Raw genomic sequence first — 23,761 nt, forward strand, 5'->3', positions numbered from 1 at the left:
TAAATAAAATTATTTTAAGTCTAAAAATAACATTCTAAGTTATTTAAGTAATATTTTAAGTCTAAAAATAACAAGTTAGAACCATGACTCATTTCTCATACTATCCAACTGTGAGCCTACTTAGCAGCTTGTCACGTGATTTCTCAAAGCAACTTCCCATCAGCACTGTGAAACATGTATCTAATGAAACTCCCTCCTGAGGTACCATGACTGTCTTTATGAGCATTAATTCACTCAATCTTTTTATCTTTATTGACATTTCATTCTATTTTTTAAGGAGTAATTCAGAATAGTAGTAAAACAAACCAGCTCTGAGATAACTGAGTTACCTTAGGTTATAACTGACTGTTTAACATTTCATAGCACTTTTTCTTCTAAGAGCTATCGCATAACTTAAAGACTGATATTGCTGAGAGATACAGGAAGATGTTTTAAACAGGGCTGAATTTAAATCATCCCCTAACTACTATATTTTGACCCTTTTTCCCTGTAATCATTTCATCTGAAGGTACACAAAAATTCATCAATTGCTTTTATATGGGACTATGAAATAACAATACCATTGCTTCCAGTAAAGAATCAATAATTATTTTTATAACACTAAGATAATTATAGTCATTTGGAAACAAGCATCAAATGAGACTTTTTTGCACTTATGATTAAAATTCATTTTAAACAAAAGCCAATCTTAAAAACATAATTTCAGAAGAAGTACAGTTATGCCAAGAACAGATAAGAAAATACAAGGACCATGATTATGCTATACAAACACATAAGAAGCAAAACTGATTTTATACTATAGGTCTATACACATAAATAAAATTCTATCTTCTTTTCTTGTATGTATCTTCAAATATATTACATAAATAACAAAGTACTTCATTCCATTCAACAGAATGAACTTTTTAGAAAAAACTGAAAACAGATAATTCCTAAGATTTATGCTTACTTTTCTCTACTTCTATTGATCTGCTAAAATATTTAAGCAGGAAAACCTTTGTAAATTAAGCACACAAGTCTACATGTGTCTTGAAGACCTCTGCCCAGTTACATATATCCCATGTTGCTTTTGGTTTCCCATCTCTTCTTTGCTTCAAACCTGAAATGAAGAATATAAAAATCTCAATTTATTTCTAAAACTGCTATCATCTTTCACATAAGGAGAATATTTATCCCACAAACATAATGAATTAAAACTTTGCTGAAGTGCAGGGGTTTTTTGGTCTGTTTTGTTGTAATCTATTTGAGGCAGGGTCTCACTATGCAGAACAGACTGCAGCTACTATGCATATCAGGCTACTTTGTAGCCCAGATTGGCTTGAACCTCCAGATGCTCTCCTGCATCAGCCTCCCAAGTGCTGAGCTAACAAGCATTGTGCCACCATGCCCATACCCTTAAAGAACCTGTTGATTATGTGACCAAAGCAAAACAATTCCACACACTCCATTGCTTACAAAATAAACAACAGGATGAAAAAATGGCTCCATATTTATAATCTTATCAACGAAGATACAAAGTAAAATAAAAGTTACCAACCAATTGGATTCAAAAATGTATTAACAGGATGTCAAATTCCTATGAAGTTAGTAGAATTACTACAAAAACTCCTGAAACTTACCCCCATGCAAGTTTCTTCTTTTTTCGAGCGGCTTGTGAGTTTTCAATCTCCTTTTTGGCTTGTACGAATTTGTGGCAGGCAAATGCTTTGGCAATTTTTACACCGAGCTAAGAATTAAAAAGAAGGGAGAAAACTCAATGAAAACAAGTATTCCAGATAATACAAGAATTATAATGATATATTAATTGAGAACTTGTAGGTAAGAAAGCCATGTCTGGGATCAGAAATGCTATGCTCAGGCTCCTTGAACAAAGCTAACGAGTACACAGTCATGGCCTGTTATTTCCCTTCCCTCCCCACAGACCTCTACCTAGCTGAATCATCTCCTGGATGGAAATGCTTCCAAAAGTGAGGCCCCTTGAGGGCCGCAAAGGTAGTAATGAGGTTCTTCAAGCTATCCCAGCATTTCAATAGGAATTTGCCCTGATAAGGCTGCACAGACTGACAGAGACATCAACTTTCTTGGCTTTGGGCTAGAATTACAGCAACTCAGTATGGTCACAGCAGTTATCTCATGCTGATCAGAAGCTCTGATTGGCAGTTACAGATGGGATTAATAAAACATGGGAAAGCTAATTACTACTTCATAAATGCACTATGCATGATGAGGAATAGCTTTTAAGTTTCTGAGAGAGAAAAAGATATCAAAGGTCCCAGAATACGAAAGGCTAGACTCCAGAGCTCAGGTGTTCCTTGGGTGGGGCCATTTCAGGGACCCTTGACATGCAATCAGAACTCCTACCAGATCTATCCCCAAGTACCCCCTCTAAGTGGTTATCTCTAATTCAGTCTGTAACAGTCTTTGCCTATGCATCCCTCCAGCCCTTTTCTAGCTGCAGAAAAGTTTCTCCAGTATCTCCAAGGCTGGGGTGCTGACACCTCCTAGTTTCTATGGGCTTATATTAAAACACCCAACTACCATGGATGGCTCACACAGATCCATTAAAAACCCAACTGAAACAACGAAAGCTAAAAGTTTTTCTGTTTTTTCTTGTTTTCTCTATTCCTTTACTCAACCTGATGCGTATTAGTAGACTAGCAGATTTGTAGAAAAGAAGAAACAACCCAGAAGCCAGTCAGAGATCAGTGCATCAAAGCCTACTTTTAGAGATCTGCTTACCAATAGGAGGGCATGAAAAAGGTTATGAACACATGTGCAAGCAAAGAAGCCAATTAGGAAAGCAAGGTCTGGCGTGCTTGATGTGTCTTCCTGCTCATCTTGGAGAATAGTTTTCTTTACAGCAAAAGAGCCAAGGGGAATCAAAAGCACTGAGCAGACTACAAATGAGAAAAAGTTTATTTTTCAGTTTAGGAAGGGATGAATACGCAAATGGAAGGAAGATGATAAATCAAGGTGCTTCAACAGGACAGTCACTGAGGAAAAGAATGACTGTGCCCTGAGTGACATGAGAAACCAGATCAACCTCAGTATTTCTCAATACTCAAAGCAGTGTTAGCAGCATGACTGCCATCATCTTTCCCATAAGGAGAATATTTATCCCACAAACTTTAAAGGCATTAATGTGTAATTTGCCAGGCATTGTTGTAGATGCTGAAGACACAGTACCAAACCAAACACAGCTTGCTATCAAATTTGCAAGTAAGGATGAGGTGTGACTGCTTCAATGCTGGCTTTATTCTTTTGGGTTTTTTGGCTTCTAACTCTTTAACAAAGACAGTTCACTTACACCAACCAAAACAAGGGTAAGAATCAAAGGACTATAGCATCATCATCTCAGGGGAAGTGAAACTCTGGGAGGATGCTGGGCATCATTTTTCAACAGGATGGAACTCCCAGCCACTGAAGAACTACCCACTTGCCTGTCATGTATGTAAGAAATCAAGTCAGCACCTGCAGGGTGAAGCTACCCAACACTGCAGTTTCAACCTCCCAAATCCCACTGGTGAAACTTTCATTTGTTTCACTCCAAGACTACATGGATCAGCATCTCCACATGTGGACTTTGGGCTCCCTATGGCAAAAGAACTGGGGGGCTTCACACTGGCTCTTAACTACTTAGTCCTAAAGTGACACACATGAATACATGGCCCACTGGTCAAAACTGCTCACATGGCTCCACCTAACTGCAAGGGGTTGGCAAATACAGAGATACAACAGGACACCAGGGCAACAGCGTGTACACCTAGAAGCTGTCCTCCTTCTGCCAGAGAACCCAGCTTATGACCCATGTTTGGGATGTGCATCAGGCCGTCCACATTCATAGGGATGAAACAGTCTCTTTCTCACATCCTATCCCCCAAAGGCAAAACATTAAACTAAAGAGATCTGTAGCTTTTCATTAACCCCATTTCTATATAATATACATAAATATAAAAAAACAAGCAGTGTATTATATTTAAATTAAGCCTATAGTTTGGCTAAGAAACAAAAGCAATCTGAAATATTTCTGCCATGTACTATTAACCACATGAGCAAATTATTTGCCAAAAATATGGTACACTAAGCTTTACATGTTTAATTTCTTCAAATTCCCCAGTACGGGGCTCCTGGATTCAGAACGAACAAACCAATGAGCATTTCCAAGTGTCTGACGTGCAGTCATTTGACTTCAGTGGGCTCTTCACTCTGACATGTCACATACTTGCATAGTGGCAATGCTCTTAAGTGTTCCAGCAAGGCTAAGGCCAAACCCAGCGTAACCTGTGCCAGAGCAAAGGGTTATCACACGGTCCTAAGACACAATATAAACCCGTTATTCATTAGAATGTGTTAAGCAAGTATTCACAAGTGAGGACTCCATCATTTTATAAATTAAACAGACTACTGGGTGCACAGGAATACTATCAAACAATATAGTTGTTCCCATAAAACATGTATATATTTTATGATGGGCTAAGGTAAATGGAATGTTTATCAATTGATAAAAGTTAAATAAAACTGGCCTATGTATTTTTTACAGAAAACATCATTTAGTTTGTAATGATGATGAAAAGTCATAATCTTTTGTGTCCTCACATGCTTAGAATGAATGTGTTTCACTTATTTCTGTAGAGAAAGAAAAAGAATAAGACATATCTGGACATATAATAGGATAGTAAGCCCTCCAATAGAAGAGATGGTTAAGAAGAAACGCAGTTTCCCACTCAAGATGACTAACTCGAGTTCCAGAATACAAAAGATATTGTGCTGCTTCAGTATTACAAACAAATAAAATAAGCCAACAAAAATCCCCCTTCTGCTTCCATAAAAAGAAAAATGCATCTTCCTACTCAATGTAAACATCACAAAAGCTTGGTCAATGGTTTCTATATTAAAAGACTGTTTTGGGTCATCAGATAACTACAGCAACACAATGTGGGAAGAAATTTTTTTAAATGAATAAAAATATATACAGATTTTCTCGTATGTGTAGCCAAAGTATCAGCATTTTCCATATAGACCATCCAATATTTTGCTGCATTTTAATTAAGGTGTCTAAACATTATCACAAAGAACTGCAAATTGGTCAGAGCATGCGGTAAGGAAAATTAAGCTCTAAAGGCTTTTTATCACCATATTTCAGGAACCAAGGGTGTAAAATGTTCTAATTTGGGATATATTAAAAGCCATAAAAGGTCTTTCAAAAAGATTAATGGTACTTTGCTTGGATTTAAGATAAGGGCTTTAGCTGGTTGGAAAAGCAGGGCCCTGGCTGGACCCTTGAGGCATTCATCTTTACAGCCACTTGGAAGATTTGTAAAAGCGTCTGCATAACCTCAAGCAAATGCACGGCGACATTTTTTTAATTCCTTTCAATTTTACAGGTTTAGCCTGTGTAAATCATATTGGGTTGTAAAATAGGTATAATGGCACATCCTTATAGTACAGATTTTTAAAAGACAAACTTCAAATAAAGTTAGTTTTTCTTGTCAAATGTTGTCATTATAAAGTTTGCTGATAATCATTTGAAACATCTGATTCAAACAGCTTAATCTAGCACAACTATAAACTTCTTATCCATTTCATAAAATATTTTACTCATCTCAAAATTACTAGCTTATAACAGATTTATGAAGTTTTGCTCCCTTTTGAACACTTTCAAGGCACTTATTTAAAAATACCAATTATCATACTTTAACTTTTTATGGAATAATAGGTCTCTATGAAAAATATTTATGCCATTCCCTTTTGTTCTTTAATTAAATGAAAACAGATGTTTTCTGAAGTAAAGCGGAACCATTACTGGAGTACTTAAAGTGTTAAGGTCTTTAATTTTTATATCAGTTTAGTCGACAATTCCTGATTGTCTTTACTCAAGCTCAACATTAATGTCAAGCAAGTTACCTAGGAGACGAAAGAGATCAAAGAGACAAAAACCCCTCCAATGTCTGATTAATCAAGCCTGCAAACAGCTTATTTCTTTTAGCCTGCATGCAAGTATGAAAATGAGATTCTGGGAGCTGAACATTGTGCAGATTTGTTCATTCTTATCAGAACAAAGCCAGCGGCAGCTTATTTCATGGATCATTGGCACTGTCATCAGTGCTACACAGAACGGGTGACAGCTCCTCATTTTGAGGCTTGAACAAAATTAGCAAAAAGTCGGCACAAATTAGCCTCTCATCTTTTTAGTAATATGACATTATTCATTTACTTTTTATCCAATTTTTAATTTTTTCCTTGTCAGCTATCCCTTTCTAGTGTCTCCTGCATGGCATCACAAAATGCCTTCTAAAAAACAAGCAAAGAAACAGCTAAAGTTGAAATAACATGCAAAGTCCAAGAAGCAAACAAGAACAAGCACTTTCCAATGACTGGTAATGTTACATTTTTAAAAATGACTTTCAAAAATGCACTAATACTCGATTGAAAATGAAAAACAATTCAGAATGCCACGCAGTTAAGGAGTTCTGTGAAACCAGTGGTCTATTTCAGTAAAGTGCACCCTGGGACTAATGTGTTCACTCAATCTGCAAGCAAGATGTTGAGTGCCATAGTAAATTCAGGGCATCAGTATTTGTACTGGTACCTTCCTCTCCATGAACCCATCTGAGATGTCACAGCTCCGATGCCAGCAAACAATTTATGCTATATCTAATCATTTAACTCTCATTTAAATCAAGTCATTTTCTCTGTTACAGGAAATAACCCAATTTCATTGTCATCTTAATTGTGCAGGTACGGGCAGGCGTATGTCTGCAGATGATCAATGTACCACACAGATCTGTATTGTGCATAGCTCTATGCACACCTTGTGTTTATTTTTATACCTGCAACTTAGTATCACCTTATTTCAAAGTATAATCCAATAAATTTCAGTTTTAAAATATGAAAAAGAGATACGGTGTATGTGCATAAGTACTTTTTATACAGTAAAGAGAGACAGTATGTGCCCATACACATACAGACACATGCACATAAAGATGCATGCACCCAACTTTGATTTCATAGTGAAATAGTTGACATAACACCTGCTTTAATGATGACTATTAAGGCCTCAAATTATATGTAAGTTATAGTATTCCCAAAGAAAGAGGAAAGATGTCATAGCGTTGAAATTACTCCTGCATACAGACATTTATATTCAAGTAACTTATTCCATTCATAAGAGAAAAAAGCATTAAAAATTAACCATAAGCTGTTAGATGCTTTACACAGCCTCGGTAAGAAAGACAGTTTTTTAAAAGAACTGTAGTACTGTTTTCAGCAATTTCTTTATCTCTGTTCTAAGTAAGAAAGCCTATTAACAAGCTTTGAACTTAAAATCACATTTACAATAATGTGCCATCAACAGTTTTATAAGCTAATTAGAAAAAGATTAATTAATGACTGGCTGCTAATAAAATGGCAATCATGAAGAAAGAAACCAAGGGTGCTAAGCTTCAACTACCACCAATTAAGAGCTAATTACAAACAAATTATATATGTGTTTTGCTGTGGGCTTTAATTTACTAAAATGGTTTTAATTAAAAGAGAAAACACGCTGATTAATTGAACTGCAGAAAAAATCTACAGTATAAACTGTGCTTTGTCTGTCTCTTTAATTAGACTTGTAACATCTGAAATCTTTTTTTAAGGTTAGTTAAAAGCACAGATAAACATAATTAAAGGAGAGCATAAGGAACACTATTCAAGGTGATCACCCAATCAGACCCCAAAGGTTAAAAGAAAACACCCACAATGCAATGAGATCTAAGCACACCTTAAAACCTGAAATAAGACCCATCACTGAGCACACATCTTACTTTTCTGAGGTTAAAATGCTCCAACTTCAAGGTTTTTTATGGAATGAACATATCTTCAAACTAGATGTAAAGGAATGCACACACAGCCTCCCTTACTTGGACAGACAATGCTTATTTTCCATATATCACACTAAGTATTCACCACACATAATAACTAAATTTCTTAGAAAAACAAGGCTTCAAAGAATTAAAATTACCAGTTAAGTGACCCCCATGTCAGAGCTGGTGCAGACAAAATGACACATGGACAAATGTTTAAGTTAAAAAGCAATGAGAGTTGACCAAAGTTAATAAAAAGGAGTCAGTTCTGAATGGTCCTCAGCGCGCACCTCTCTCTCTCTCTCTCTCTCTCTCTCTCTCTCTCTCTCTCTCTCTCTCTCTCCTGAGAGCAAGGAGCTCCCAACTCCTCAGGCAGCTGAAGGTGCTACAGAGAAGCAACAGCCTATTTGGTCAAAGGGCTTTTCCTCTCCCATATCCTGTATTCTTTCCCACTGCACATCAGTGAAATGTGCCAAAGAGAAAATGGCCCTATATCCTACTGCCTAACTAGAAAGATTAAACAAAAGAAAAAATAAAGAAATTAAATGTAGACAAGTAAAATCTGAAAGGAGACAGAAAATGTATGCTTTCCAGTCTGCTGACATCAGATGACTCTTATGAAATTATTCTGTAAAAAAAATGATTTGTTTTTAGAGCAAACCTATAAATTATATTCACTGAGCATACCCCTTAGTACTAGCAACAAAATAATCTTTCCATAAAAATAAAATTTTAATGCATACATGTATTATTCAATGAATTTTTACTGTGCTTACCCAATCTTCAGTGGACAGAAATCATTTTAATTAAGGTAATAGAAAGGACCAGTCCTCCTTGAGTAGGATCATAGTGATAAATTTTTATAACAGCTAATTGGACTATATTGTTCAGCTTTATATGTGAGCAAACTGTTTTACCTTAGAAACAAGATATTTTTACTCAAAGTATTTACAAAAATAGAAAACAATTTTGCTCTCTGAATTACAGAATAAAAGGTTTAGAAACAATAGATTTGCTTCATAACGTTTTTCAATTCAGCTTCTTTAATTTTGATTTTGTTTTGGGACACACATAATAGCACTAACTAGAAGTAATTTAAGTTTGACAGCCACTCTAACAATCTAAGTAAATGTTTCAAGTTTGAACTGTAGCTATAATAATACCTTAAGTACTCTGATAAGTAAATCTGTCAAAACTGTATTATTTGGGAAGGTTTTGGTGGGGTGGTGTTCAAGTTCCCATTTCATAAAGAGCACTTACATCTACATTAATAACCAAAATGAAAAGAGTAAATTGTAGTCAAAGTCTCTCAAGAGAATCCAAACCCTAATAAACTAACTTGGAAAAATCCCAAATGCTTGAGCAAATGCCATGGTGTCCACAGCACCTCTGAGAAATGACTACATTTTCAAGGTTAACATAAAATGCAGAACCTCTCTCCTCAGATGTACATATGCAGTTTTCTAATAAAATGCCCTCAGATTTTCTAGGAATTACTCTGAACATACAGTGTGGGCTGCAAATTAACAGTCTACCAAAGATTCACTGCACTACAAAAGCACACAATTCAATTTAAACTTTACTTTTGTAAAAAACAACAACAACAACAAAAAACACTCCTACCTTCTTTAACTATTAACAAGTGATTAGTACTTTAATTTTGCCTATGTCTTGTAGCTCCCAAATTTAAGTAGTCTACTGTCCTTATTTTTTGAACTTTTTGAGAAAAGGTTTTGCTATGCAGTTCAGACTGGCCTTTAACTCACTTTTTAGTCCAGACTGGCCTCGAAGTCACATTAACCCTCCTGCCTCAGCTTTGGGTGCTAGGGTTACAGGCGTGTGCCACCATACCTAGTCAGTCTACTGTACTTATAATGAAATTAAATTTATGGTTTATTTACATATATACACATACAAAAAGAGTATAATATTAATTTATCATTTCTACCTCTGATACTTTGGTTAGATCCTAAATTAATAATATGCTCAACACCAAGTCCTTGGCTTGGGTTTTAAAATATGAAACACTTATTACCCTTAATCAAAAAGTTATGGCCTTGGCAAAGATGGCACTGGATTATAACCAAAGTACCTTGAGTGTGTATATTAACACCCTAAAAATCAGAGAACAACATGACTACTCTTTTTAGGTTACTCAAAATTACAGAGCTTCAACAAAAAGTACTGTTTTGAAATAGTCAAGTTTATTTGGCACAACCAAAGATCATCCTATCTCACTTTCAGGAAAAGCTTAATCTTTTAAGAGCGTAAGCCATGCAAAGCTGAAGAAATTTTACAGTCAACTCTTTGTTCATGTCTGCCCTAACAATGCACAGGCAAAGCTGAAATCCACTTGGGCAATGTACCTAACATAGGTATGACTCACTCACTCAGTGGTGGAACACACTGTTCTACTGCCAACCCGCTTTGGTTTTACAACCAGTAACATGAAGATGCTTAGAAAAAAAAATCATCTGTACAAAATGTGAAATTCAACCTACATGCCGCCTACTTAATTATAACTAGGCTTTTGCACTTAATTTCAAAATACTTATTTCTTTTGGTTTCTATAAATTAGTATGTGCACTGTACTGAAGATAACATGTCAGAAAAGATAATACCAAAGGACAGCATTTTCAAGTGCTGCTGTGAATGAATATAACGTACTTAACAAGCCACGATCATGCTCAATATTATGTGTATATGTATTCTTAAAAAACAAAAACAACTTTTTTCCAAATTAGAAGTTTTATCAGTATACCACAACATAAATCTATGTATCCACTTCATTTCTCCTCCAACACTTGTAACAACAAAGATGTATTTAATCAACAGGAGGAACTTGTTGTCTTAAAACAGCCCACTATATACTCCCTTGCAAAGTCAATTATTTGAAGCACAATCCAGGCTTCAAACATGTGAAGGCGAGTCAGCCTTCCAAACCGAATCCCACACATCCTTAATGTCAGTGATTTAAGGAAACGTGATTGTTGTATTACTGAAAAATTACTATGCTTGCTGTATTGCAATGACAGCACAGTCAAGCCTATCTTAGTGAGATTTTTGTTTGTTTGTTTGTTTAACTGCTTTCACGGCTTCTCAATCAGAAATGGTTCTACTTTTGGCTTCATTTATCACAAAACTGATGTTGCCCTATTTGTTTCACAGGCTTATAAATGTTTAACATCAAAAATTAGCTTCACTTATTAAGGCTGGAAAAAGGCTTTAAGAACTCTGAGATCTGTGCCTCTGAGCAAAGCTTTATCAGCAGGTCCCAGTCACTGTTTCTTAAAAAATGAAAGTAGTACTGATTAAAAACCAATACACCTGATTTGCAAAAGGACACCTACCACGCACACATACACTTAAACTCAAAAAGAGCTGTGGCTTCAGACTCAAACCCCATGGCTCATATCCATGGTGACTGGCACCAAGAGAATGAATAGGAAAATGTAAATCCCAACCTAAACTACTCACTCAAGAATTTCATCACATTAGCTATTTTTCACAGGTACTTATTTATTATGGCACCAGTATCTTCCCAATGTCTGTATCTGAACATTTTCCAGATGTCTTTCTATTTAACTACACAATAGTATAGGGCTCAAATTTTTGTTTCTCTTTTAATCAGAATTCTGTAATTTCATACTAAATAACTTTTGTTTTACTCAAATGATTGTATTTGTATGGAGTAAGAATAACTGAGAAAAATGTTTCCCATTTTTATAAAGTCCTGGAAATATCGTGGGGTTTTTTTGGCTGTTTGTTTTGTTTTGTGCTGGGAATTGAACTCAGGACCTCGTGATGCCAGGCAGGCACCATATCACTGAGCTATATCCCCAACCCTATCACATATTTCGGAAGCGATCTCACTTTCCATAAGATATGACAAGAAAAAAACAGTCCTTTAAGTGGAAAACACCAAGTATTATAAAATTACTTCTGAAATAGCCAAATGACAAAACACCAAAAGCAGAAACACAATACTGTACCCTCAAAGAAACACATGCACATTTTTATCAAGTCTCTGCCCGATGTTCTCGCAGGCAGCCTCACGCTGTGTTCAGCAGGGCAAGCTCACCAGGGAACAAACAGGGGTAATAGCTGTTAGGCAAAGGATCATGGTGACTGCCTCCCATGCAGGAAATTATCCAGGTTTACTAAGATACAGAAAGGATTCTTTAATCTAGTATCCCACTTTAAAAATTTCACATGTGATAGGCCAAGACGTAAAGTACAATGAATTCATATTCTAGACATCTAAAGTTATCTGATGGTAATAAATCATAATGTCCTGAGCCAGAAAAGAATTAGCAAAAGATGTTAAAACTAGTGGAGGAAAGTATGAGAAGAATATTTACAGTTTCAGATTATCTTTTCTCCCTACTCATTACAAAGGGGAAAACAGTAACTTTACAGTGGAGAGGTTACCCTAATCAAGATAACCAAAGCAATCCCATTAATGAATGGTATGAGGAGACAGCAGGTGAGAAGGACACAACAATCACTGCTGTGCTTTTTCTGCCCACACTACCTAGCTTGAAATCAATTGTGAGCATGTAACAGACAAACCAAAATTAACGGGGATCCTACAAAATAACTGACCTCCACTTTTGGAAAATGTTAAGGTCCTGAGAAATAAAGACAAACTGAGGAACTATTCCAGATTAAAGGTGAAAAAAACTAAAAAACAAGATAATGTCATAGATCAAGATATATATTATTTTTTTAAAGTTAGATATTTTTTATTTAGGAAAAAAAGGCAAAACAGATAAAATGGATAGAAATAATACAGAATTTTAAAAAAACCATTAAGAAATCACTAGATGGTAAGTTACATATTGTTAGGGAAAGAAAGTGCTCTAAAGGATATAACTATGTATGTTTTAAGTGTGCAAGATGAATAACCATACTACTAAGTTTTTGTTAGTTCATCAAACAGAATAGTTTGTACTGTCAAAGTTTGATTATCCATTTTCTATGCTTTGATTTTGTAACTTGAACAACTACTTCTAAGATAAATATTATTTTTTAAGGAATTCAGTAGGATAATTAGTAAATTTAAAGCACACAGTCTGGAAAGGAAAGCTCTTTGTAAACTTCCAACTTTCCGAAAGTCAAATAATTTCAAAGTAACTTTTCTTTTTAAAGTAAAATGTGTTCAGTTCAAAACTTCAGATACTAATTCTACTAATAAAAAGAATACAGAACCTGCAATAAAATGAATGCCTCTCAAAGAACTCCCCTCACTTCTGGGAGTGTGCTAATCAACAGAGAAAGAGGAAAACTGGACAGCAGGCGATGGGCCACAGGGTGCCCACACTTTAGTAATACTGCAGCCTACGTTTGCCTTATCCTCACCTTTCTTCCCTTAAAGGCACATGCCCTAGGAAACTGACTGACTGGGCAACTCTGCCCTCACAGCTGCCACGGTATTTGGTAGAGATCATACAGTATACAATTCTTAGGTCTTTTAAAAGGAAGGTTACATAACCAATGACAGTGAGAAACCAGTTTGCCACATCCTGCACTACTGAACAGACTGATGACATTCACAGCACTTGTAAAAGCAACAGGGCAGTCATACTCTGGTCTGGCTGTTTCTCCTTACTTAAGTGCCTGTACTATGCTTTACTGGAACTATCTAGCTGTCTCCAGACCAGTGAGCATCCAACAGCAACAATTAACACACTGCTAGAATTTCTAAAGGGATTCATGAGACACTTGCTTAACAACATGAAATACTTTATCAACAATGCTACATTTAAGCACCAGTCTGCCAAAAGGTTTTGACATGTCCACTAGCTTCTGCTATCCTTTGTTAAATTGTGACACAGACCAGTGACTGATTGTTGCTGCTTGCGTGCTTTTCGGGCTCTGAAAGCCCCCTCAGATCTTCAGCTACTCTTCTGTACCCCCATCATGATGTCTTAGTACACACCTGATCCTTAGCGTTGTAACAGTTACCTACTCACTGGGGCTCTTCCCACCCCGGCAGCACTGCCTCTCCCTACCACTCCTGATGTTGTTTCACAGGCAACTTCACCCAATGTGGAGATTAGCTACACTACTGGTATAACTTTGCTATCGCTGGGTTAAGCTGGCCAGGAAACTGAGCCACTTTCCCAAAGAGCCCTTCTATGGAAATGTAAGTTTCAAGCGCCAAATAGTTTACTTACTAACAACCAAAAAAACACTATCTTGCATGGAATTTTTAAGAGTTCATCTTTGACACAGCTCACCATGCAGGAATAAGGATCTTTATCTTATTAATACTGTAGAAGACACTGTAACAACCAACAAACACTGAAACCCTCAGTTTGTGAGAAGATTCAACATCTTCTTACAACACAGTATCTTCAAGTTTCTATTAAAAAATACAGCAATAAAAAGGTATACGAGAGCCGAAACTAACAAAATAAAACAGGATTATTTTTGTATCCATCAAACTGCAAGCACAAGTATTACAATGTAAGAAAGGAAAATATCTTACAAGAAAAAGGCAAAAATGTTAACTTTTTTTTTTTCCTTTGTCTTTTTGAAACAGGTCTCGCTATGCAGTTCAGGCTGGCCTTGAGTTCACTTTGTAGCCCAGGCTGGTCTCAAACTCACGATTCTCCTGCCTCAGCCTCCCGAGTGCTGGGATTACAAGCGTGAGCTTCCATGCCCAGCTAAAAATGGTAACTTTTTAATGGTACAGCAATTTTACTCCTACTATATACTCAAAAGAATTCAAAGCAAGGATTCAAACAGATCTTTGGACACTTACATTCACAGAAAATTATTTGCAATAGTCAAGTCTGTCATGGCTGAAATATGAAGTTTCTACTATGTGCTAAAGGATCGGTTATCAGCTGATGGACTTTGGGAAGTGACTGAATCATGAGGTCTCTTGCTTTCTCTCACTTCCTAAGTGCCCAGAGGAGAAGCTCTTCTACGCCTTCTCCACCATGATGTTCTATCCCATCTCAGGCCCTAACCCAACAAAGCTAAGCAACCACCGACTAAAAACTCCCAAAGTATGAGTCTAAACAAATCTTACCTCTTTTAAATTGATCTTCCCAGATATTTTATAACAGCGATGAAAAGCTGAGTAATACGAAGTATGCAGTGACAGTTGAATCACAATCAAAATGTACCAAATATGTCACAAATATGTACAACAGCATATTAGTTTTAAAAAGGAAACAAATTCTAACATTTATAACACAGACAACTCTGAAGACCTTAATGGCATCTGAAATATACCAGACACTAAAGGGCACATTTTATGATGCCAACTATATGAAGTACTGGAGTGAAATTCAGAGACAGGAATGGTTCCCAATGAGAAGTTACTATTTAATGGGTACAGAGTTTTAGTTTTGCAAGATAAAGAGATGAACAGTGGCTATATAACAAACTGAATGCAGGTACGGGGGAAGATGATGAATTTTATGTTTACCACCATAAAAAACACTTTTTAAAAATGTAATCTTGCTCTTTGAAAAGTCACAAAACTGACACTTAAACTTATTTCTTGCCAGTGTTCCTGACTGAGGCCCATGGCTTTCCAATTTCCTTTGTATGTCATTAATACACAGGTATATACATACTACCCACACTAGTATTTCATGTGGGAAATGACTTTAAAGAAAAAGAAAGATAATTTTGAATCCATATGCTACTGTTCTGAACTTGTTTTTCTACATAAAAAGTATAAAATTCACAAAATCATTAAACCCTGAGGCCAAAAACGGGGTGGGGGGGGGAAACACGACAGAAATTCCAACTAACAGCCAGCAATGGGTGATTTTTTTTTTTTTTTTTTTGGACATCCAATGGGAGAAGAGATGCAGTATTTGTAAGGAACAGTCTGCTGAAATGACATTATCTCAAGTCTCAGCTTAGAAAGAAAATTTCACCTGCTCCGAGTTAGAAAACTCAGCTCGGCCAGTGGTCTACACAGATGATGCTCTCTATGTAACTAACACCAGAAATAGTAATGGTTTGAGAATGAAGTACAGGAACAAGGATCCAGGCACTAGGAACACAAACTAGGGTAGAGACTTTTTCTAACAAGAACAAAAAGGAATTAAAAAGTGATAAAACACATGCCAATATGAGCTCTTTATGAGGTCAAGTCTCAACTGCATGCATGCCCTTGCCACCATACGCAGTTCTCACAGAGCAAAAGATTTTCATGAGCCTTTCCGCAGTGGGAAACGAATACTCAGTTTACGTAGTAGTTTTATACTATATAGACTAGAGGGGAAAAGCTTCAAATTCTCTAGGGCTGGGGAGGAGTATATAATCTAATACATACTAAGAAAGCATTTTAGCAAGCGTTAAGCAAAGGTTAAAGGATGTGATCTTAGAACATATAGCTACCTTCAGCAGCAGTTAGACTTTAAAGATACAATTGTAAAAAGAAACCCCACCTGGAAAAAAAAAAGGTCTCTAATCTAGGTAAAACTAGAGTTGAATATCAATCATGGATTATTTCTAGCATTGTTTTAGATTGGAAAATTTAAGAACATTAAAGAGTAAAGCTTAGCATTTCAAAATAAAAGCAAAAGTAGCAAAATAAATGGACAAAAAGGAAAATCTTAAATCAAGTATTTGAATATTGAATTTATTAATGAACATAAAAAGAATAAAGATTCATTTAAAAAAAAATAGAAACAAAGATGAAGGTTAATCAGGTTGACTTACCTCTCGAGTGGCTAGCTGGTTGCTGAGCTCTTCGGCCTTCTCAACATCCCACTCCTCCACAGCCTGGTCTATCCTCTTTTCAAGGCCTGACTAAAAAGAAAAGAACCCTAAACATTAAGGCCAGGAAAGGAAAGCAACAATTTGCTAACAAAGACTAGGTCACAGTACCACACTAAACCCAGTACACGTGTAGGCCATTTAACTCTCACGGTAACCCCACAAGGCTGTTGCTACTATAATTCAAGGACAAGAAGTCTTAAACATGAAATAACCTACCTGAGGTTGTACAATATCTTCAATTAATAATAAAAAGAAGTTGCAAATTCAGATTAATCCAAAGATTTCCCTTAATAACAACATTAATGATAGTAATAGTTAAAACTTATGGAACGATTATTATTTGGTAGACTCTGGGCTTAGTTACCAAGAAAGCTCATGTAATTCTAATTACTCCATGAAATACACTGAAAGACAACAACACAGTCTGAAGACTCCGCAACCTGGCCAAAGACAGCATACTTAAGTATAACGCAGTGAATCGTGCTGCCATCCTATAGAGCAAGAGTTTCCCTCCTAGCCCTTTACTGCCTTTGACCATGGACACCAGGCTGACTGTTACACACAGGATGACAGGACATAAAATGATTTAATTTTCCTATGAAATTGTTTCATTTTACCAAAGATGCTTCAAGAAATCATAATTAAAATTTTATGGGATTACCAGACTAGGTCGGACTTATGAATTTATGGAAAGATGTGTTGATATAAATAAATAAAATGAACTCTAGTTTGTGCAAATATTATAGAAACTAAAAAAATTTAGAAAGCCTTATACTTTTTATAAAAAATTTTTATCCTAACAATGGCTTACGCAATACATCCTCAAATTTCCAAGTATTGAGTTACAGACTGAACCCCCCACCCATTTAATAACGAAAGTACTAATGTCTCCCTATCAGTATGTTGCTTACCAGTCAACTAGAGAAATTTTGTTCCATGCAGCCTTTGTTGAAATGAGACTTTGAAAACAACATAATCTGTCTAAAAATGATCAGAGAAACCTAAGTCCGGTGAGGCTGTCACTGCCGTACGTCCTTACATGAAGACCCTTCTACAAACCCTAGGCACAAGACAGGTCAGCTCTAGCTTCTGCAGACCTTCACTCAGCTGCTCTTCATAATCTCTGACCCCAAGTTGCACGCTCTGATGCCTTCTTCACTTTTTTTGCCAAACCTCCAGAAATTTGTGTTTCTCATATTTCTGTGGAACCCTTCTCTTGATGGTCTAAGTGACCCCTTAAACTCAACTTTTCTAACACCTTTCATTTTGAAAAGCTGCAATTCTACTCACCACAGAACTCCACACTCTAACCCAGTGCTGCTCCAGGTACCAGCAGTGGCCTGCAAATGTGCCAGTCCATGAACTGTTTGTTTTGATCCCTCTAAAGTTAAGGCGCTTGAACCAGGATGCAAATCAATTGCATGGCTAACAGAGTTTGGTCTAGATGACTTTTTCCTCAACCTTGTCTTCAGCAATATGATACTTGCCAATCTCTGGCCATGTTTACCACTTTATTAATGTTCCTTGAGCCTCTGATGTGCTTCCCTTTGAAAACTCTTTTACCTTTCCAGGCTCACACCAAATGTTACTCTCTCTGTGGCTCTACACCTACTAACCCTGCCACCCCTCCATAGCCCCACACCAGATCACTCCTGGGCACATTCACATCTCCCTTTAACTTACTGATCTGACACAGTTTCCTCTCTTGGGTTCTACACATCAGCTATATAGCAGACTCTCGCTGGCTTGGAATGCCCCCAAAGCCAGCCAAGTTCCTCCAGTCAGTCAGTCTATGCTCCCAAGTTAACATGCACAGAGCACTAATCTATACTTATGGATACTAAAATGATCCCACCCACCCTGGAACATTTGCTACACATCCACTGCTTTGAGAAGTCCCAAGGTGACTTCTACAATAGGAATACTGAGGTAAAAATGCCCTCATAGTTTAAAAAAGGGGGGGGGCCACATGTTATGGTTGTTTATATAAATCTTGCTGGCTATTAAAACATGTATTTTGAGGGCATGGGGAATATGTTCTCCATTATGGGCTCCCAGAAATTTAAACAGTAACTGTACCTAGTACTTACTATCTAATTTATATTGAAAATAAAGTTTATTTGTAAAATGTTGATACAATAGGCTCTTCTTTCCTGTACAGAACATTAGTTAATTCTTCAAATGCCTTTGAGACAGATGAGACCTAACATTATTATCAAACTGAACTGTACCTGCACCACAAACCCTGGGGTAGCTTGCTAGCTCAATGTGAAGAGTTTATTCAAATGATCAGTCTATACAGACCTCTCCAAACTTTCACCTCAGCAGCCTGATCAGTAATGTTTCTTATACAAGCCAGATTTTTTTTTTTTTTTTTTTTTTTGGTACCAGGTCAGGATCTCATGCCTGCCAGATAGGCAGTGCACCACCGGAGTTGAAACCCCGGCCCCTCCAATAATATATTCTTAAGTCTGCCTGCTTGTTCCCTTATAATTATCTCAGCTTCCTGACATTATGGAAGACCTGAGTGTTGCTGTCCTTTTTACCAGAACCTAGAATGACGACTCATCAGTAAGTAAAGAGAAATCTATTTTTGCCAACACTGTCCATGAACTAATAGTGGGTGGCTAACTTATTGAGTCATTGTGTTGGATCAACTGGTTAGGGACCCCTTGGTTACAATGGTGCTGCAGAAAAAAATTTAACTTAGAGTCAGTGAGAAGCCTCACAGGATTTGGACCCTTTATTTGATGTGTCCAGGACATTTTACACACTAAGAGAGTGGTCGTGGGACCGGGTAGTGCCAATAGTTACAGTGCCTGCTGTGCATCTAAGGTGTCTTTCAGCTGGAAACAGAACTTAAGACACATTTCAATGCAGACATACAAATTTGGGAAAGGCAGTTTGGCCACAGGTGAAAAATTCATCTAACGGTAGTATCTAACAGGTTCCCATGAGGCAACAACCAAGATCTACTTAATAAAGTTTCATTGCAGATGTCAAGAAGGCATGACTACAAACATTACAAAATGTATTGGTACTCAGTTTAACATTATGGACTAGCCATCCATACATGCATACATAGACTGTCTTTTGATTTGTGATTAAAGCTCTTTAAGCCAAATACCACAAGATATTTCTACAAAAATTTTACTACTAAATATTTATTCATTTAGATAACATTTAATTTTTAAAATGTAATATAAATAACTTATCTACTGAAATAATGTTTTACTATTGGACTGGACCTAAATATTTAGGGGAAAAAATGAAGCTATTTCTCCATAAAGGCAGGAGTGTGTGACATTTTATACAAATATAAATCTGATCGATCCTATTTATAAAATCTTATTTATGACTGTTACCCTTTATATATAAGTTTTACTTACTTAGATCATCTGAGGTAAGTAAGTATAAACTGAACAAGCTATTCAGAAAAATCTAGACATGGGACCAAAAGACTTGAATTTAAGTTTCATTTCATTTCTTGCCTAACAAAACGTTAGGCAAATTACATCAAGCTTCAGTTTCTTCTTCATGTGTATGAGAACTGGCACTGGCCCTGACTACCCACCCCGCGGGGGTCACAGAGGGCTCAGGAGACAACATTCTGTAACTGATACCAGGGGAAACTCATGGTGCCACCACAACACTCCCACTCCTGCACCTCCCTCCCTGCCTACCCAAGGCAGCCAGACTTTTGTCTGGTCTGTGTGCTGCAGCTCCACACTAAGAGTCTGAATGGAATAAGCATTCTACTTTCAAATGAAAGTTTGAAAAAGACACACTATGCAACAGCAGGTTCCTCTCTAAAAAACATTTTAAAAAATCAAAGACATTATATAAATACTCTAACAATTATTAAAAGTAACTCTAGTTTTCCTGCCAAAAAGTATCCATTAGGTACACTGAAACTACTGTAATAATGACTACTGACTAATCAAATTGATTCAACTAAAGAATACTTGAGACTTTTATAGTAAAATTAATGACTGAAATTTATTCTAAAGAAATTCCCACATAGATTCAAAATAATAATTCCCACATAGATTCAAAAATAATTATGTCATGATTACAGAATTATTAGTAAGTCCCAGAACTGCTGCCAAAAACACAATTATAGCTGTATTTAATACAAAGAACACTTTAAAACAGCTTTGGATATTAGGAAGATTACATTTTAAAACACAAGCCTCTTTGCATTGTCTGGCAAGCAGGTGACAGCAGTGTTGTAAATACACATTCTGGGCTGAGCAACAGTTACAGCATGGCAGTGTTCCAAAAAAGGCAAAGAAAAACACTACATGATAGACATAAGATTAAGAAGTTTGTTTTGCTTTACTGTTCTTTGAGGGCTGAGTGAATACAAAATAAAAAGTCTCTCTAAGATATGGTAACAGATCAGCTTCTGTGCCAGAGAAATAAAGTAAATGACTGGAACTCTATGCTAGTTTTGTCCACAATGTATCACAGGTTTTCATGATCCTCACCAGACTGCATGAACAGTACCAACTATCTGCTGGGCTTACATTTATTCACAGCTTTTATCTTGGTCCTCCAATGCGGACATTCTTTACAGTTTACTTACTCTACTCACAGTAGCAACTTTAGCCCAGCAGTGTAAAGGTGACATATAAAACCATGACCCCAAACCAAAGAAGAAGTGTGGGCCTGCTGGCAAGCAATTATTACAATGGACTCCCAAGAGAACATGAAACAATTCAGCCTCAACAAATCCATTCTTTCCTCTTATGCTTCCATTTACTTGTAGACTATTAAGTACCGGCAAAATCCAGCCTGACCAGCATCAGTTTCCTTGTTCAGAAGACTGGCCTAACTTTCTTATCTTAGCTACACAAAGGAATGCTGGCATTAAGAAAACCCAAAATTATGAAACAGAACAACAGGTGACTTACAGCACTTTCCCTTTAATAGAGATCTCACTCCTACAATGGCATTTGACACAATTTTCTTCTTGAAAACATCTAACACATGTAAAAAAAACACTAGTTTTAAAACTGACTTTAAAAGACTTTGTACTACAACAAATCCTAGTAACCTATGCTAAACAAATTCCAAATTTAGACAGTAAGACCTAGTCATATGTGACCAGCAATGAAAAGATGTAATTTCCTATGTAATGTGACAATAATATTCTAAAAAGGACAAGACTATAAAAAACATTCTCTAAATTTTTACTTTCTAGAAAGGCTATAAAGTTCATTTCATGACTTGAATTTCAGGAAGAAAACAATTCAGGCATTCTAAAGTCAATATAATTATGAGAAAACCTAACAAATACTGTAAGTAACTACAAAGACTAATACAAAGAAAAAAGTCCTAGTAAAAATCAGGGTTGTAATCATTTGCTAAGAGGATATCTAAGCACATGCCAGTCCACCGCACGGCCTACTTTGCATACACATACGCATTTAACCTGTTAGCACTCCTTTGTGTGAATCTGTGAGATCCTCCTTCAAACCTTTTCCACATTCTCTACACTGAGAACTTTGTTTCTCAGCCTTAGCCTCTCTTTTCCTGAACTGCGGTTTACTAACCATATACTCTGTTCTGTGTGCCACCTAACACCCATGTCCCAGGATGAACCCTGTATAGGCTTCACTCGAACATCTTTTTCCTTCTCAATATTTCTCATCACCCTACATAACATTGTGCACCATAATTATCACTTTTAAGACAAAACCCTGAATCATTCTCTTCCCCCTTATGCCCCAAACCCTCTCCAGCAATTCATACACAATGCAGAAGCAGCTGATTCTACTTCTGCACTATTTCTCAGATTCACCCAGTTTTCTCCATCTTCAGCAGCACCGTCCTTGTTCAATTCAGTATCATCTTGTGCCGGGAAGTTTCACTGTTCTCTTATCTACCTTTGTTGCCCATAATGTTTTCTCCATATTTAATAACCAAGCAATCTTTTCCAACATAAATTTGATTACATCACTGTACAGACTTAAAATTCGTTAAAGATGCTTAATTGTAGTGTAAATAAAAGCTACTTCCTTACTATGTCTCTGAAGGTCCTATTCATTTGGGGCCCTCCCTGCAGCCGGACCAATTTAATCTTGGGCACCCTTGCTATGCTGATTCAATTCCAGCCAGGCGGGCCTTCTTAGTTATTCAAAGGCCCCAGGTAACTCTTCCTTGGGATCTTGACCCCTGCTACCTCTGCACAATCATCGTGCATGCAGTTTTCTTCCTCCCACCCCGTAGGTTTCACTGAAATGGTATCTTCTAAAAAAGGCTTTCCCTGACTCCCCAAACTAAAGCGAGGGACGGTCTCATTCCATGTTTCTCATTGCAACCTATTTTTTTCCTTCTAAGTTTTTTAACTATTTGTAACTATATATTTACTTGCTTATTTGGAATCTTTTTGGTACAAAATAATTGTTTTAACTTTTTAACCTAATGAACTAATGGACAAGTACCTTGGACAAGACTAATCACAAACCAAAACGCAATTTAAAAAATCTTACCTTTTCAACCTTTTTCTTTTTAACCGGGGGTTCAAATCTATCATTGGCTCCAAAGTACTGAGTAAGTTCCTTCCACTGATTTTCATGTAAGGACTGCTGACTGTAAGAAAATACATTCTTAACTTTTCTTTACTCATTTTAATTTCTATTGTTTCATTTGCTACAATTATAATCATTAGGTCTTTATGTTTGATTAGTATCAGAAATGAGTAGTTCAGCTATTCAGACAAGTTCTACAAATACTGCCCAAAGTAACAAACTATTTTTAAATTCTACCTACCTTTGAGATTCTTTTTCATTCTTCAGTTTATCTGAAAAGAATTCACAAAGCATCACAATTTCAGTTATTTCAAAATCATGTTTTAAAAAATTACTTCAATCAGTCAATTAGTCACAATTTAGCACTGGGACTACTGACAATCTGAATTTAAAGAAAAACATAATACCTTTTCTGGAGCGTTTTCTCTTTTTCCTTCTGAATCTTGAGGCTAAAGTTTTCTGTTCAGAACGTTTTTTATGCAGTTCTTGAAATTTCTATGTGACAGTTTAAAAAACAAATACATTGAAGAAAATCATGTATTTTAAAAACAACAAATGTGTTAAGTAGTAAAAACATTCTGACATTTAGAAAGATATCAATTAATGAAAGTAGGATATACTCTATTA

At 36.4% G+C, this 23,761-nt stretch overlaps 1 protein-coding gene across 4 annotated transcripts in view; it reads right to left on the reverse strand.

Moving 5' to 3' along the window:
- Window positions 1–566: 566 nt before the first annotated feature.
- The window catches only part of Fam204a (family with sequence similarity 204 member A), a 29,539-nt gene continuing 6,344 nt past the window's right edge, over window positions 567–23,761 (reverse strand). For all 4 annotated transcript variants that reach the window (XM_003479315.5, XM_013143638.3, XM_013143640.3 and 1 more), the window contains 6 exons: window positions 23,542–23,629; window positions 23,376–23,406; window positions 23,096–23,195; window positions 16,539–16,628; window positions 1,620–1,726; window positions 567–1,099 (listed from right to left, as the gene is read on the reverse strand). In XM_003479315.5, coding sequence (XP_003479363.3) covers window positions 1,048–1,099; window positions 1,620–1,726; window positions 16,539–16,628; window positions 23,096–23,195; window positions 23,376–23,406; window positions 23,542–23,629 — 468 coding nt within the window. In that variant the 3' untranslated portion in view covers window positions 567–1,047. The remainder of the gene's footprint in view (window positions 1,100–1,619; window positions 1,727–16,538; window positions 16,629–23,095; window positions 23,196–23,375; window positions 23,407–23,541; window positions 23,630–23,761) is intronic.

The sequence above is a fragment of the Cavia porcellus genome, unplaced genomic scaffold (genome assembly GCF_034190915.1).
Source record: "Cavia porcellus strain 051 isolate PalLab524CR breed Dunkin Hartley unplaced genomic scaffold, mCavPor4.1 scaffold_2, whole genome shotgun sequence".
NCBI lineage: Eukaryota > Metazoa > Chordata > Mammalia > Rodentia > Caviidae > Cavia > Cavia porcellus.